Genomic DNA, 17,913 nt, shown 5'->3' with positions numbered 1-17,913 from the left:
GTAATTACAATGACTTTGTGTTCTTACCTGCATTCAATATAATTTTGTACAAGATATTTAATGGATAAAAAAAATCTTTTCCTTCCTAGAGAAAAAAAAAGAAGCTAGAGACAAGGTAGTTGTAAAAACTGGTTTATTTTTTAAAAATAAATACAAAAATATAAATATAAAACATTAGCAGATAGAATTTGATGAAATGAAATTGCACAAACGTTTTGTATACCAGGTTGCATATCACATCTACTAACACCACATGTACATTTTTTAAAATTTAATGTACAGAACAGGATATACCTTAAAATTTTTATTCACTTTTTTTTTTTTAAAAGCTTCATTTGCAAGGGCAAGACATGTATCTAACAGAAGCGGCTTGTTTGTGAGGTTACTTAAGGGAGAACTATCCTGTTCGTGTTTCTGAAATTATCTTTTATTTCCTAAAATGGACAACACTGAATTTCCATAGCTTTGGCTCTTGGAAGTGATTAAATAAAATGTCGTATTTATTCCATGAGACATCCTACAGGAAAGAATTAATGTAATTAATGAACAAATTTAAAAGTAAAAGGGAAAAAAATTGTGCTGAGTGGCAGGAAAATTCTCCTGAAGACCAAATATGGTGAAGTGGAGACGGCGTAGGTAAAGTTACTTCCTCTTGTTCCGACAGAATATGTATCCTAGGTTAAGAGTCTTTGTCACTTTCCCCGCCCCCATACATTTCCGCCAGCTTATTGAACCGAGGGCCCCATTCCCGGAGGTAATCATAGTTTTGGTCTCCGTCGGTGGTACCTGATTCTAACGAACTCAGAGATTCCGCAATGGAATCGGTTCCTTCGTAGGCATAGGTTGCGAGTGAGTCGTAGGGTGGTGCGGTGGGATCCAGATCATGCTCTTTTAGCCTTTCGTTAATGAAATCCCGCACATCCGTGTTATCTGGGGCTGTAGGAGTCCTCCGAGGTATGAATAAAGTTTCTGGAATAATATCTCGCCGGAGCTTTTTTTCCTCGATAGCTGCAGGATTCCGCAAGGTGCCGATGTCAAAGGCCTGGGTGTCCTCCTCTCCGCCACCTTCGTCGTTATAGCTGACAATGTTGTCTCTGATGTCCTCTTTGGACAAGATCAGAGGCTCTTTTTTCCGCTGTCTTTTCAGAGCTGCAAACAGTACTACTATCACTTAGGGGGAAAAAAAAAAGACACATTAAAGGTCCACCTAAAACACCATCTACATGATGAGTAGAAATGCTATAGAGTTTAAGCAATAGGTTTTCCCGGACAGGTTAGTATTTAAGATTAATTTTGTACTTCCACCATTTTTGTTGAAGGATTTCGCTAGGATGTTAGAGATTAAAAATAGTATGTTTATTTTTAAAGCAATGTGGGATATTTCTCAAATCCAGTGACTTAATCTATTTTTCTAAGTGTTTAAAGATTGTTCCTGATTATACAAATAGTAATCATACTTTGCATTACATAGCGACATAGGGTGTTTATTAACAAATAGACACAAATTGAATTCAGGTTCAAGTATAATAATTAAGAAGGGCAAAAATATGCCCATGTTTTTCACATCCTTATTAAATATTTAAAAGGCAGCATTCTTCACAAAATATGAAGTATGAGTTTTTATTTAAATAGCTTTGCTGATGGATTTAGATATATATTTTTTTCTTACATTGTTAAAAGGCTTTAATTACTGGGGTGAAGGGGGAGACCATATTGTTTAGATGTTATTAGTTTAGAAGTTTTCCATATAAATATATATCATGCATGAGATCAAAAATAATTGTTGGATCACATGATAGCAGAGTGAATTCAAATTACTACATGAAACTGACTGCAAAAACCACGTATGAACCTTGGCTAGATACATCTTAAACAGGTATAGATCCACAGGTAAAAATATGTATCGCTCAGAAAGGATATTTCCTTATTTCCATGACAAGTTATCAATAACAATAGCAACTTTGATCTCAATAATGGTAACAGCAAAAGAAATAGAAAAAAATTAATATCAAATTCCACCCGGTCATATTAATTTCCCACCTTCCTTCATGATCCTCATACATTTTGGTCATGATCCTTTAAAATGACAATTATGAGAAACAGATGTGTATTATATTAGATGAGGAAAGGGAGGTAAAATATCTTACCAGGTATATGTATGAAGAAATATCTATATTTAGTCTCTTTAGAATAAACATTTAAACAATATGGGATTTATTATTGTTAAGAATTGAATGTATCCCCTCAAAACTCATATGTGAAAACCTAAATCCTCAGCGTGATGGGATTTGGAGGTTAAGTCTTTGGGAGGTAATTGGTCACTGAGGAAGCGCCTTCATGAATGGAATGGGTGCTCTTATAAAAAGGGACACAGCGGAGATGGTTGTTTTCTGCCATGTGAGGAAACAACAGAAGACAGCCATTTGGAAGTATGCCTTCAGCTAACACAGAACGGCCAGTGCCTTGATTTTGCACTTCCCGGCGTCCAGAACTTTGAGAAATAAATTTCTGTGGTTTACGCTACGTGTCTCTGGTACTGTGTTATAGCAGCTCAAGTTGACAATTATTCTGTGAAGTAGTATTAAGTTATGTTTTATCTTTTATTAATATAGAATGGTCAGATCACTTGCCTTTAAGCTTATTATGCAAGAGTGCAATGAGACTTTTTTTTAATGCAACATATAAGAAAGTTTCAATTTTGGAGAAAATATGACATTTTTTCCCTAAATTTATGTATTCATACACACATATAAACTTCTGATATAAAAATTTTAAACCTCAGATGGTTTATCAACCAAATGATCTTACTCAACAAAAAAAAAAGTTTCTAATAATGAAAGTAATAAAACTTACAAAGGTGAGCTCCAAAATCCAAGTTCATTTCACTGCTTCTTAAAATGTTAGATACAGTGTTTTTTGGATTAGGGTCATAAGAATATTCACAGTAATTTTAAGATAATGCAACTAGAGAGTAAATTTAACCTGATTCTTATTTCAAAGGCAATTAAAAAGCAATTTGCTCTAGGTTATAAAATCAAGTATCATTGTTTTAAGGACAAGTCAACCAAGTAAAGGACCTTTTTAAAATTATTTCAGAAAAGAGTAAGATAGTGCGGCTTCCATCCAGCCATAAAATATGTGGAAACAAACTTTAGATTTACTGAAAAACTATATATACAGTGACTAACTGCAAAGTGTCTTGCCTTGTTTCAGCCACTCAGAAATTGCGTAACCTTGGAAAATGTGTTGACTATTTCTGACTTTCGATTTCATTATTTATAAAAGGAAGGTTTTATTTTATCGAGTCAGATAAAATATTTTAATATAAACGACATTCCATAGTTAATTTACGTCTATCTGAAACATCAAGGGTAGTTTGGGAGGAGGTATTTTAATAGCAACAGTCCTTATTTACTAACACATCAAAGTAAGCAATCTAGGGAATAATCTTACTTGCTCTGACATTCCTTACCCAACAGAATGATGATGCAGAGGAGAATGGCGATCAAGGCCCCTGTGCTGAGGCCCGCAGGCAGCAGCAGCGCTTCCGCGCTGCAGGACTGCATGTTGCCTTGGCTATCGCAAGCGCACACTCGGATGGTCAGCGTGCCCGTGCTGCTCTGAATTGGGTAATCATTGTCTGATATCACGACAGGCAACAGGTAGGTACTTATTTCATGTCTGTTGAATCCATTTTTTCTAGTTAAAATTCTGGCTGTGTTATCTAAAATAAATTTTAAATTATTACAAATAGCTTGGAACAGTGCCTCTGTCTCATCCTGATCACCGTGGTTTTAACATACACATAAAGCGATGTTTATGCAAAATATAAAAATTGATATAAATTTTCCTATAAAATGTATACAATATAATTAAAATATAGATAAGATAAATTAGTTTGTGGAATCTAATATGATTGCTTATATATTAGATTTTCAAAATGGTGAATTTTTAATAGTCAATCATTTATCAAGACTACATAGATAGCATACTGTTTTTCAAAATTTTCAGAAAACAAATATGCCTAGCAAGAAAAAATGTACATGCATGTCTACACACATATATAACACATTAATCCAATATTCATGAAAAAATATAATTGAGTAAATTTTCATTGTAATTGTACTTGAAAAATCAATGCAGTCAGAAACTTCATGAGTCTCAATATATGAACTATAGTGAGCAAGTTACTTAATATTTCTGAACTTTGATTTCTACCCATGAACATGAATAAATGCATAGTTCAAAATATTGGTGGAAGACAGCTGATATGGAATGAATAATAGGCACACAGAAAGAAGCAGGGGTCTAATAAAGGCCAGCATCTTACTACCTAGTAGATTGCTACTGATATTTATTTGATCTAACTCACCCAGGATCTGTGAATGGGAGTTGTGGGTTAATAAAAAAAATTTATTCTAGCCCTTTATAATCAATACATATTAAAAAATAAAATCATTGTATACTTGGATGATAATTTCCTACTCTATTTGTCCAATGCACTTAGCCTAGTTTAGTCAGTCCTGTAGAGCTGGGTGAGAATGAGTTAGCCAATTTCTAAATTAAACAAGAGAGAAAAAACTGACAATTTCTTGCAGGTATAGTTGTTTGAACATAAAATAATCTTTTCTTAAATAATTAGTGAGAAGTTAAATTCTACTATATCAATTAACTACATAAGCTATGAAAGTGGATTAATAAAATAAAAGATGTACATAACCAGATTTTAAAAATAAAATGCAGTGTCCTGATAATTTTACAATATTGACTTATCTTCCCAGAAGTATTACAATATAATTCTTCCATTCTTAAGCCTACACTAAAATAAACATTTATAAGCATGTGGGTATTTTTAGAATTTCCTTGCCTTATACTTTTTAAATGTTTGAAGAGTTCGTAAATCTTAATTTTGCCTACAATAACTGATATATTGAAGAACAAAATAAGGATTTATCTTAAACTAACCATTCTATTCGAATCATTTTGTCTCATCTCGATCACCGTGGTTTTGACATACACATTGTTTTGATGAAGTTTTTGGATCAGAAACTCTTTCTAACATAGGAAAATGGTACTGTTTGTCAAAAATTAAGACTAGCCTTGAGTTGTTTTTCCAGTAACTGTGAAATGCTGTGTAAGACGTACTATTTCAAATCTCTATTACTTTTTAAAATTGAGAGGTGGTTTGGTTGGGATCTAGGGCTCAGTTTATTAGGAACATAAAGCAAACTAAAATGCAATTAGAAAGAGGTAGACTATTGTCAATTCAGTACTGAGGCTGTCCAGTCTAAGTTCTGTGTTTAGGTTGCCAGATTCAGCAAATGAAAATGATGGCTTGTTTTCCTGACATTCAAATGTAACTGAACATTTTGTATTTTAACTGCCAACTGTATGTTGATTTTTCCAATCACAATTATTTTTGGTGTCCAGAGGGAGAGAAAACATAGACACTTCAGAAATTCAAATTTAGATCTATAGGTGTTACCTATAGATCCACTTCCCTTGACTGATTTGTGCAAAGTTCCTACTACATCATATATCTCAAGTAACAGTTGGCTCAATATAAAACTATCCATTACCTTAAACTACTTTCTGATATTCTGAAAGCCACCTAGAGGTGATATAGCAACCTGGCTCTGCCAGCATACACACAACTGTTAGGAAGGAACTATAAATATGCCAAAGCAGTTAGATTTATTTTAAGAATATCTACAGTTGCTCTAAAACAAGTATGCTTTATAACGAAAACTAGCTGATGCTATTGTTTAACATAAATTTACGAAGGAGAGAAAAGCTCTAATTACATACTTTTATTTAGACCAGAATAATTGCCATACTTATTTTCAAAGAAAAAGCTGTTCAACTTTTTAAAAATAGTAACAATTTTCATATATTTTTTCTCTAAAATATGTTTCTACCTTTTTTGAGAATGCAAAATATGCAGCTTTAGTATTTTCGATCACAGAGACATTATAAAATTCATATATTACACAGGAGAATAGTGTATCTTGCCTTTGCAACTATGCTTTTTGTACAGTCCCTTCATGGGTTGATATACTACTTCTCTTTCTTCTCACTCCTCTTCTTTGTTCTACCCTTTTTCTTAAGAAAACTGCTTTTTCCCAGCCTTCCTTGAATGTTTTTTGAGATTCATTCTTTTAATTAGGATCCATATAGAGATTTCTTTCACATATTTGATTATTTTAAAATTCAAGAAAGTAAACCCTATCAAGCAAGAAATTGCCATAATATCTCATTAAATATCCGACAGAAACACAATTTTTAACAAAGATCAATACATTAATACATCAAGTAAATGGCAATTGTTATCTTAAAGAAAATGTTTCACTGATGTCACCTTAAATCATAATGAACACGTTCTGAAATTTACCTTCATTATCCTGTACTGTGAAGTTTGGATTTACAGCAGCTAAACTGAAGAAAAATTTCTGTCCGCCTAAAGGGTCATCTTTATCTACTGCACTTATAGTCTGTATTAGCTGCAGAAAAGAGAAAAATACATATTTGTCAAAATTCCATAGGTATAATCTGCTTATAACATGTAAATTTTGATATCTAATTTATTTCAAAAATTTTAAAGGCAATTGATTTTTTCCACCTGCATTTATCTTTGAGTTATTCCATTTATTTTATTATTACTTTGATTTTTAACAAAGTCCCTATTTCTTTCATTCTGCCTCTCCCTGCGTGTGTTACTCTGTCTCTGTTTTTGCCTATCTCAATTTCTCTTAAATATTACCCATTCCTTCAAAATGATAAATGGTAATATATTTTTTACAGTTTTGTTAATTTAGATAAAGCTTTTGAAGTGAGTAGTGTATTTCAAATATATTTGAACACTGATCTGGAAAAGTTTATATAATGTAGGAAAAATTAGAAAATTATTTTGATTGAGGCTTTGCTCCTTATCAAAAAAGTGAAAACTACTCAAAAAAATCTAAAGATTTTATAGACAATACTATACATACCTTTTTCTTAAAAAAAGACAAACATTATTGTCTACTTTAACAGTAACAATTCACTTCATTTGCACCATCAATACAATTATGTATTTTTAAATTCAACATATGCATACTATGAGAAAAGGTTATATTAGAAGGGTTATTTTATTTTATAACTCTTTATATTATTTTCTGGTAACAATATAAGAAACTATCTGGTAACAAAGTAAAAATGTTAACACCTTATACTATAATCAGATTATTGATTTGAACATGTTATATGATTAATTGATATTATAAAATATATACGTAATATAGCTATGTACTTTTTTGCATACATACCTACTTTGTCGTTAACTTATATATATAATATTTTACATATTTTTTGCATATTTTGATTTTGCAAGGGGGCTTCAGAAATAGTTAAAAATGTGTACTGATATCTATATAAATGGTCAAATATACTTGAATGAAAATATTTGTTACTGACATTTTGTTGATTTAAAAAGGAATTTTAAGTTTAAAACATGATGTAAAATAATTAAAAACAAATTATTTTAACTATTCTGTATTAAATTATTTTTCTTTTAAAGTGTCTTATAAAAATAACAATGCGGTAAGTTTGAGGCACTCCTTATTTAATTAAATAACCCTAACCATTTATTTCAAAATGATACAAGAAATATAATTGAAACAAACAAAGATAAATGTTTATTATCTAGAAATAGGCAGCTAAAAAATTTTTAATTTTGAAAAATTTTAAAAATACATTTTAAAATATAATAACTACATTGTGAAATGTTAGTGGTAATTTAAGATTAAATAAAAGCAAGAATTCATGGCTAATGGCTTATCCAAAAGACGGTACATATATAAAAAAATTAAACAAAATGTTAAAATAATGTTAACTAATTTCCTTTAAGAGGTATTGATTCAATTACAAAAATATTTCTCGACTGATGTGTTTGTCAAGCAGCCTAAAAATTTTATTTTTAAATAGTGATTTGTTAGAATAAATTGAAGAGGAAAAAATGATATAAATGTGATAACATATCAAGAAAGATAGTAGACTGATGGAAATTCTTGTTTATATGTATCATTAAGATTAATACGTTAACATATAGAGATATAAATGATAAAAAGTGAAAGTAGAGATGATGATCTTTTAAAAGAAAAACTACAATGTCTCATAATAAATATGCATTTGCAACTGTAATTACAATTTACAATTCCTGCTCATTTTTACACTTCAGAAAAAATGGCCACATCTTTATATATATCCGTAAGAACGTTTAAAGGTTTATGTAGAAATTCTCAATTAAAATGTATTATTTTAATTAAAAATGGTAGCATTGTAGATTTCAAAATCAATGGTTCACTGATATATTTTCATTAAATGTTATAGAGTGAATAAGTCAAGCTCATATTAACAATACAAACAAAATAGAATCACACGTCGGAAATCTATATCACATTACAACATATTTTTGTGATCCCAAGAATTCTCTATTGCGGATCGAGGCATTTACTTCTTTTCACAATGTATTTTTTTCCTTCAGGACATATCTTGGCTTCTAGTGTCCAACTTCCTCATAACCAGCATTTACTTTTCAATCCAGTCTTCCTTTCCTTTTCCAGTCATACATTAAAAAATCACAGTATTTTGATTTGGTATATTACCATAAAGAGTTACAATAGAAATCAGAAGTTGGCTACAAGGAGATAAACCATACCTTTGTGTCTCTGTGTAAGCACTCACTATTTTATTTCTGCTGGAGACAAATTTATTTTGGCCCATTTCCAAAAAAAGAAGTTACCACAATTAGGCAAAAAAGATAAACTAGTGATGTCCAGTATTTATTTTGAGCATATGAAAAATAGACACATATAAGTCATTTATATTTTATCTCCTTAGCGGTTAAAAAATTTGTTGATATTTTCCACTGGGCTTTTCTTGAATAATCTTAAATCAACTTGAGTGGTGTTTCAGTGAGTATATTATAATAGAGTTTGGGATGATGAATGGAATTTAAGATGTTTAAAGTTAAACCATTCACTAAGTTTTACTGTTTTAATTTTTTTTTTTTTTTAGCGAGAAGACTAATAGTTTCTGTTGATGAAAAAAATTCCCTTTATTCTGATAAAAAGAATCCTTCTTCAGTTGCTGAGGAAGTAACATCACTGTTCAAAGGAAAATATGTAAAGGGATATTTTGGGTTTGAGAAGTGTGTGGACTTTAGATACCCGTGGATGTTTAAACATAAGCAGCAGTCTTCTCTGAGGAGACAGACTCAGGGAAATCTCCTATGAGACTGAAATGCTATTTCCTTCCCATAGAAATTAAAAAATTTAAAATACATTTTATTTACTGAAGGCATGGTGCATGTGTGAGGGAAAATGGAAGAAAAGAAAGCCAGCCAGTCCTCTCTTCTTCCATCTCCCAAGGTCCCCTGACTCTCTCCGAGATGAAAAAAAAAAAGGAGAGTCAAGTGGCCTAGTTCAGGCACAAGAGGGAACTATTAATACTATATTATTGTAAGTTGCATCCTTTCCAAGGAGGAAAGTCTCCTATTTTTACAGCAGGGAATAGGCAAATAATGAGTTGGGAGTGGCAATTAGCTTTATTTCTGTCTTCTCATTTTGTCCACGCACCAAATGAATAGAATTATTTCTCATAGAGTTGTTCTAAATGCTACTCTTAAAGAACACGTAATTTGGAGGAGTATTGGGTAGATTGAAATACTCTAGAAATAACTAAAGCACACCCAGAAGACCTGACCAAGCTCTCGCTTCCTGAGGGGAAGACAAGACAGAGTTAACAAATGAATTTCGAGAAAGGCTCAGGGAAGGACTTTACCAAATTGCTTTGATTTTTCCTGCCAGGATGTCATAACCTAGAATTCCATTATTGAGTATATAACAGGTTAGTTTAAGCAACCATTTTTCAGCCGATGAGACCAAAATGACACCTAACAAACTGGTCTTATTAAAAATAATTGCTAACTAGTTTTTAAAAATTAAAATCAGCTTTGATTTGATTATATTTTCCTTTAATATGTCAACTAATTTTTAAAAGACTGTAAAATATAAAGTTACTGAGCTAGATAAAGTTAAAAAAAAAAAGGAATCCCTTATTTTGTGTATTTTGAATACTTTTGAAATTCAGTATTTATAATGACTCAAATGGTCTGAAAAGATATCTCTTGAAAATCAGATAGAAAAATCATAGAGGGAGCAATGTATGCAGCAGTTGCAAAGTGGGTAATTTATCTTTTAGAGAAAAAGCTTCAACTTATATCATGCTGAGCCTGGCAGGCAGACGACTATTTGGAACAGTATTTTTAGGGCACACACTAAGAAGTTTCATTAAGAAGTAGGTCGGAAGTAGCTAAGTCACTTAAATATTCCAAATTAAACATTTCCATAACATTTTCAAATAAAAAAATGAGTCCAACTGCAACAGTTTTACCATTTCAAACAATAGACAGGCTATTGAATTCCTGTTACAATCTTCAGAAGGAAGAATCTGAGCTATTTCACATTGTAATTTGCATAAAAATGTAACAATGACATTGATGTTTATAAAGAGCATCAAATGATGTCAAAACACCATACAGTTTTATGGTGGCTCCTCTTTCTTTAATAAAACAAATTTGATTCCTAATTATTATTTATAACAGGCGGCTTCATTCTGTGAAGATAGCACTCAAACCAATTAAGAACATTTCTTTCAGCCATATACGCTGGAGCTTTTCAAACAACAAAATGAGTCCACTGAGGAAAAGGCTTAAAGAGTTATAAATAAAGCTGATATAGAAAGAATATTTTAAAGGAGAACACTAAGTCATTAAGCACTTTATGTGTTGCTACAATGAGGAAATAAATGTATAAATGTAAAGAGCAAATTCTCCAGCCCTGCTTCGAAATCTGTTTGCGTATATTGAAATACTGATGGAATGTTTTGCTGATCCCATGTATTTGTTTGTTTTTTCTAACTTTTATTTCTCATATCTCTAGCAGTTATCAATATTTATCTAATGACACAGCAGGGGTTTTTTCTTTGTTTTTTTTTGTTTATTTGTTTTCGAAAGTTTATAAATGTAAAGTTATTTATTCTTATACCTTAACTTTTGTGACAACAATAAAATCTTATAATTACGTTAGGACTTTACAAAAGAAATATGAAACTTCTTATACTGTAATTTAAAACATTTTCAATCTTAAAAACATCAGAGTTTGTTTGTTTTTATATCTATTACTGTTAAGACTTTATGGGTGTTTTTATCTCTGTTTGCTCATTCCTCTTAAGATTGGGAAAAGAAAATTTAACCACGCCATTAAAATCTTCCCATGCTTTCAAATCCTACAAGTACTCACCTGTCCTGGTCTGGCATTTTCACAAACAAAAGTGTCATAAAACACAGCAAATTGTGGAGCATTGTCATTAACATCCAAAATTCTCACAAAAACAGCCACACGTGTCATCTCTTTGGGGTTGTCTAGAAAAGAGAAAGGAAAATTTTAGAGTTTCTACCAGATTTAGTTTGTATAAGCATCTCGTGGATATTAAATGCTCACATACAAATAAACATCACATTTCTTCTACTAACATAATGAGCAAATGCAATAAAGAAAATTACTAAGAGCCTAATTAAGTAGTCACGAATTCAGTTATTATTGGGCTCTAGAGTACTATTATTATTTTGGAAAATCTTTTTAAAAGCACAATACAGTGTAATTGAGTTCACTGTATTGTGAACTCAAATGCATAAAATAAGAACAAATGCATAAAATAAGAACAAATATTTATTAAATCTTTGTTATACATCATTATATTGCTTAATCTTTATTGATTTTTTTAGATAAAAAAGTAGTTTTAAATAAATTAGTAACTTGCTCAAGATCGTTAGCTTCTAAGTGGTAGTTTGTTATATTACAACCTAACCGCTGACCACTTTAATCACAAAGGTATCCCAACAGCTACTCTCAACTTTCTTTTTGGAAATTTTAATATGTAGCTACTAATTATACAAATTGAATAGAAATTTACAATGAAATGTCTCATTAATATAATTGTTACTGGTATCATTTCAACCATCCAGGCTCAATTTTGCATAACAAAATCAGTTTAACAGTATAATAAGTATAATTTTTTTTTGCTACAAATGATGAAATCAAGAGCATCAAAGTTTTCCCATAAAAACATGCATTTAAAAATTGTTTCAACTGTAAATAGAATTTTAAAATATAAATGTCTATTTAGCTTAGTCTTGGGTAACAACCTAGTATTAGTCATATTTACATTATATCCACTGTGGATTTTTCTAGGATCTTGTACTAATATGTGAGAGTGTTTTGACATCTTAAATTCAGGTTATATTCGTCAGCCTTCATGATATCAAAACCTCAATCTTTGGATATAGTTAAAATTCTGTGTAAACTTTGGCAAACACAAGCTGAAGATGAATATAAAAAGAGAAAGAAGATAATTAGCTAAAAACAAAGCAAAACAAACAAAGAGCAGATGAGCTGAGGGACAGTAGGAATCTTATTAAATGGCCTCTACCAACATGGGTTATGAGTAATATTGTTTACCCTTGTGGAATATATCTGACTTTCTAATTTTATCTAAATAATTTTTTAGATACAAGGGTAAAAAATATTGTCAGGTGCAAATAGGGAATATGTCACTACTCAAAAGAATTTCTTTCTCCTCCTTGCTCTCCATGTAATTATAATGTTACTAAAATAATGAAATCAGCACTTTTCAAAAATAATGTGTAAGAACTGATTATTCAGCAGAGACATTTTCAAGGCTGAAGTAGTATGAAGACAGGCAGACAGAATTCTAAATCCATTTTGAAGTCTATTTACCTTTTCTTCTTTTCAACAGAAACTTTCAAATGCCTTCCCTCTGTAACACTTCAGTTGTACCTCAGTCTTCTTAACCCGTATGAATTCAGTTTTCAGGTTCTGGTTTCATATTTTCTAATGTATTGCTACATATATTTCACTTCTTAGTGTGTTAGGTGATTAAAAAGTTCAGACCCTGGGGTCACACAGAGCTGCTTTGATTCCCACATCCATCACTCATTCATGATATGACTGGCCAATTTACTCCATCTCTCTAATGCCTCAGTTTACTCAATGTGCATCAAAATCGAACTTCTAATCTTATAGTTATTTGAAAAATTAAATTTAATGCATGAAAACTTCTTATCAAAGTATCAGTTTGTTGGTAAGTACCCAATATGTGTTGAGCATTATTATTAAGATCGTCTTTATCGACAGCCATATCTTCTTCATTTCCTTACGTTACTTAAGAGTGTATGCTCTTTCTCCACACAAAGCATCCACACAATAAAAACTAGCTTTCCTACAATTCATGTGGGTCTGAAGAGAAGTACATTTTGAGAAAAGTGGAGAGGAGAAAAATGGCATTCTACTATTTTGCCACCTCTCTTACTTGTGGACCATTTGCTAATATCTGGAGGCACAGGGTCTGCCTACGAATGAACCATCAATCATCTAAAGTTACTTGCTGCTATGTAGAAGAGTGGGAAGGTATTATTCTTCTATATTTTCTGGAACATGCTCTTTAACCTACTTATATATTTAGTGGACATAAGCAACATATTTTCTTTCAATATAAAGTTTTGAAATAAAAATAGCTCTTTTGTGGGTAGCAATTTACTTTCTAACTATGCCACAGAGTGAAGAGAGACAGAAATGTTTCATATCTAAAAAATTGCACTGTCAGTCTCTTCCCTAACAATACGTAGAGATTCTCCAGCCTCTTTACAAATAACTCAAGGCTCTTCAAATCAAAAACTAAATCCACAGGGATTAATGTGCTTTGTAAAGCATCAGGCCTAGAGTCACCTATTCAAAAAACAGTACTTGCACTGATCTTTTTTACTGGCAGATGCTACAGTCTACATATAAATAAAAACATAAAGCATTCCAAGGAAGCATTGTACTGAATAGCAGCTGGCATGTATTTATCACCTGAGTCTCTCTCAGGGTCATCAAGGCAAACGCTGTTGTAGCAAGAATATATCAGTGGTAAAGGATCTTAAAATGTACAGCAGAAGAGGAATCTGTACCTATGTATCCACAGGCTTTCCATGCCGCCCAGAAGATGAAATTAAATTATTATCTAGAAATTTCAGGCTTTAGAAAGATGTATATTTTCTATCTTATGGCAAGAATTTCCACTAATAAGAAACTAGGTATAGGTAATGGAATCTTTCAGTCATAAACTTTGCTCAACTGTCTTCAGAATGTACTGCAATAATTATAGTTAAATTTTCAGATGTAATTAGAGAAATTTACTGGTTTTTACAATGATGTATCCTATAATCCCTGACTATGTCATTAATTTGAGATTTTTTATTCTTCACATAGCATTTAAAAACATTTTTTAAAAAAGAAAAAGAAGTTTTTCATGGTATAATGCACTAAATAATTATCTGAAGTAGCATGTGCCATATGGTGTGATATACTGCTGTAGGATGTAGAATTAAACAGTTAGAGGCAGGGCCTGGAAACATATTGGTTAGGAAGTGTATTTATATGTCGTTGTGTCCTGCCTGCTTAGTGTTTAGTGTATGACACATTTACCATAAACCCAGTGTTTAAAATCTAGTAAAAACTATTTCCTGTATGCCATTCTCCTCTTACCCTCATTCCTTTTAATACTTGGAACAGCAAAATGGGCCCCTGACTGCTTGTGGTTTGGCAGACAGACATTCTCAGCAGCTACTCCATAGACTGATTCATTTAAGGGCAAGAAACAGGTTTAGTTTTGAAAAAGAAGAATGTAATTGGCCTGGCTTTTTACAGAATCGTAATTACTTCTACTAGCTTTAGAAGTTAAATTTCTCCGAGTATCTGAAATGGAAAATGCAGTTTCTAGCTCACTGGCCTTGAATAAGGATCTTGAATCAAGAGAGAAAACAAACAACCATGATTCTGAAGTGACCAGATTGAATCCTGTTGGGCACTTCTAATCATGGTGATGTGGGGACAGATAGAGAAATAAAAGTTTTCTTTAAAAGAAAAACTAAAAACAAAAATATCTTCTGTTAGCCTTAAAAGGCACAGCCATTTACAACTCAGGATAGGAACACTGAACCATTTGGAGCATCATGTTATTCCATATTTCAAAGCCTGATTTAAGGAGAAAGCTGAATGTACTTTATCTTGAAGCTTTGAATTTTGTGCTGATCATCCGTCTAGACTAGTTCCATCTTTCTGAGACTCTGGTATTCAGCCCCAATGATCTGCTTCTCAAATCCTGAAATGGATACTTCAAATAACCTTGACCTTGTACGTGTTTGTGGATTCAGGTTAGTATTTCAGATCTGGAATTTATAGGTTTCGTTTTTCACCATGATTCAGTCCCTAATTAACATTTCTTTTTAAAACAGTTAAAGAGCTACTCTGCTCCACATATATAGTACAGGAATCAGAAACCATGAGCAGGTTTGGATATGTGGACAGGGCTGGCTTCATGGGCATGCACAACTATACAGGGCCTCACACTGAGAAGGACCACAAACTTGTTTTAACGCTCTGCTGTGGCCATGTTAGTATTTCTTAATCGTTTTTAGCAAAAGGCCTGACATTTTCAATTTAAAATGGGCTCCGCAAATTATGTAGAAAATCCTATACACAAGCAAGAACTTTTACTAGTAGAGACAGATGTGGTTTTGAATCCTGGCTCTGCCTGCTACTAGTTGGATGAAATCTGGTAAATTATGTGTACAATTCAGTATTGGATCTAGAAACACAATGACTGGTTCCAAATCCCAGTTTCACTACTTCTGGCACTGTGATTTTGGGCAAGTTACCAAAACTCTTGGAATCTTATTTCCTTCTCTGTCGAATAAGGTCAAAAATATTAGTAGGGAAAAATTAATTTAAAATTCTTAGACTAATTTCTGGAAAAGAGTGTTTAATATTAACTATTATTACAATTACTTTGGTTTTCTTGTTTGTAAAAAGTAATAGTATGTACCTATATGTTTTTAAAATTAAGTGATATACACCCAACATTTAGCATAGATTCTTATTCATAGTGTCCATGAAACAAATTTATTTCTCTTTTCCCAAACTAGAACGTCTTTAGTACCCAATTCTAGATTTTTTATTAATGTAAAATGTACATTTATCTCTATCTAGAGCTATCACTTACTATATATAAAAAGTATTAAAAATTATAGGTGTTGAGAAGTTTTTTAAAAACTTAGATTAAAATTATAAATCACGTATACAATGAAAAGGAATTACTTTTAATATAAAATAAAACCTAAAAATATATGTTAAATGTTATACACATAAAATTCATCTTACTGATTTCAGCAGCTATAATGGTAAGATTGTGCCATTGAGATAGTTCACGGTCAAGTGGCTTTGATGTATAAAGGGATCCATTTCCAGAATGTATGTTAAAGATCCTGTCAAGGTCAGTATGGCGATCCAAGGAAAATCTGAACATAGAAGGCGAAGAAAAATACATGGCAGTGTTATTGATGGTTTGCAGGATAAAATGTTAAAATGCGAAGACACACATGTAGGGATATATCATAATTTCAGGAATGTATATAGTACTAATCTAGAATGCATGCATTCAAATTTTAGTCTTCCGAATATTTGTTATTAAATCATTATCTCTTTCCATATTATATAGCCTTGATGTATTTTTTTTCACAAAATAGTTGGCATTACATGTGGTTACATTATCAACTGACTCTACCTGGTAACTGAGCATTCCGTTGAGGAATTACAGAAAGTATCTAATACAACATATTCCCAGAAGCAAAGTCTTTTTCTTAGTGAGAAAATAGGAAACATTAGTTTCCTCAGAGTAGTAGGTAACCGAATTACAATGGTGTTTACTGGCTTCTTGGTATGATATATATGCAGTTTCAGTTTCTTAATCAAATGTATCGTTATAAACTGTATACGTTTTAACCGGAGGTGCTTTTAAAATATAAAAGTTTGGGAGAGAAGTTTTTATATATTTGTATCAAATTAAGTCAGTGTATTTATATAGATAAAGCAATTATGCTGCTAATTGATTAAAGGTGTTGTATTGGACATCATTCTAGAGCCTAATGCCTGGTTTATCAATCAGGTTGATGCACTTCGATAAATTCCATTATTTTGAGATTTGTCAGCCGAGGTTTAAAATAGGTTCCTGCTACTTCACAAATGTAGTGGCTTACAATGTTTTATACTTCTGGAGTTAGCAAGCAAAATCTGCAAGTTATACATAATGCTCCATATTAAAAAATTAGAGAAAACAAAGCAAAACTAAAATTACAAGACCAGGAGTAATATTCAGTTATGGTATATCTTTTTTTAAGCACAATTGTCATTTATTTTGAGGAAAAACAGATGAAATATTATTTAAAATTATGTTTTATGAGTAACAATACAAAATAAAAAAAAGAGATGCCATAAAACTCTCTTCTCTTTAGTGTTCCAAACTTGTATAAAGTTTGCAAAAATCAATTGAAATTTATGATCCTTGTGTCTTCTTTTGAATAAACTGAATTAGAAGAACAATTTAACATGTCAATACAACTAATGGGATTTTACTTTTGAGGACTGCTTATTTTAAATTTTTATTTTAAATCAGTTCTAAAAAGAATGTACCAGTGATTTATAAATTTCTTTAACCGACTCAAGTTCTTTCTATTAACACAATATAAATTCAGTTTTGTAATTAAGAGACACATATTACCATTCACAAATAAAGTAAAAGATTGTACCTCTATATCTGCAATAATTCACAAATTCTAACCCAAGCTGACAAAATTCTTTTACTTCTGAAAGACTTAACATAAATTTTACCACTTCCTTGGAGTATTCCATGATTACCTGAAGTAGAATCTATTTGTCTATCATAAAGTACCTTGTACCTCTCATCTCTGCCATATAC

At 31.5% G+C, this 17,913-nt stretch overlaps 1 protein-coding gene across 1 annotated transcript in view; it reads right to left on the bottom strand.

Annotated features, from left to right (window-relative positions):
• Positions 1-238: 238 nt before the first annotated feature.
• Positions 239-17,913, bottom strand: part of LOC120586237 (cadherin-10) — a 135,056-nt gene continuing 117,381 nt past the window's right edge. Inside the window, exons 8-12 of the mRNA XM_039842740.1 lie at positions 16,320-16,456; positions 11,340-11,461; positions 6,392-6,500; positions 3,473-3,724; positions 239-1,170 (exon numbers count right to left, since the gene is read on the bottom strand). Coding sequence (XP_039698674.1) covers positions 680-1,170; positions 3,473-3,724; positions 6,392-6,500; positions 11,340-11,461; positions 16,320-16,456 — 1,111 coding nt within the window. The 3' untranslated portion in view covers positions 239-679. The remainder of the gene's footprint in view (positions 1,171-3,472; positions 3,725-6,391; positions 6,501-11,339; positions 11,462-16,319; positions 16,457-17,913) is intronic.

Source organism: Pteropus medius, unplaced genomic scaffold, assembly GCF_902729225.1.
Source record: "Pteropus medius unplaced genomic scaffold, Ma_sr-lr_union100, whole genome shotgun sequence".
In the NCBI taxonomy this organism is placed as follows: domain Eukaryota; kingdom Metazoa; phylum Chordata; class Mammalia; order Chiroptera; family Pteropodidae; genus Pteropus; species Pteropus medius.
This window is presented reverse-complemented; position numbering and strand designations above follow the sequence as displayed.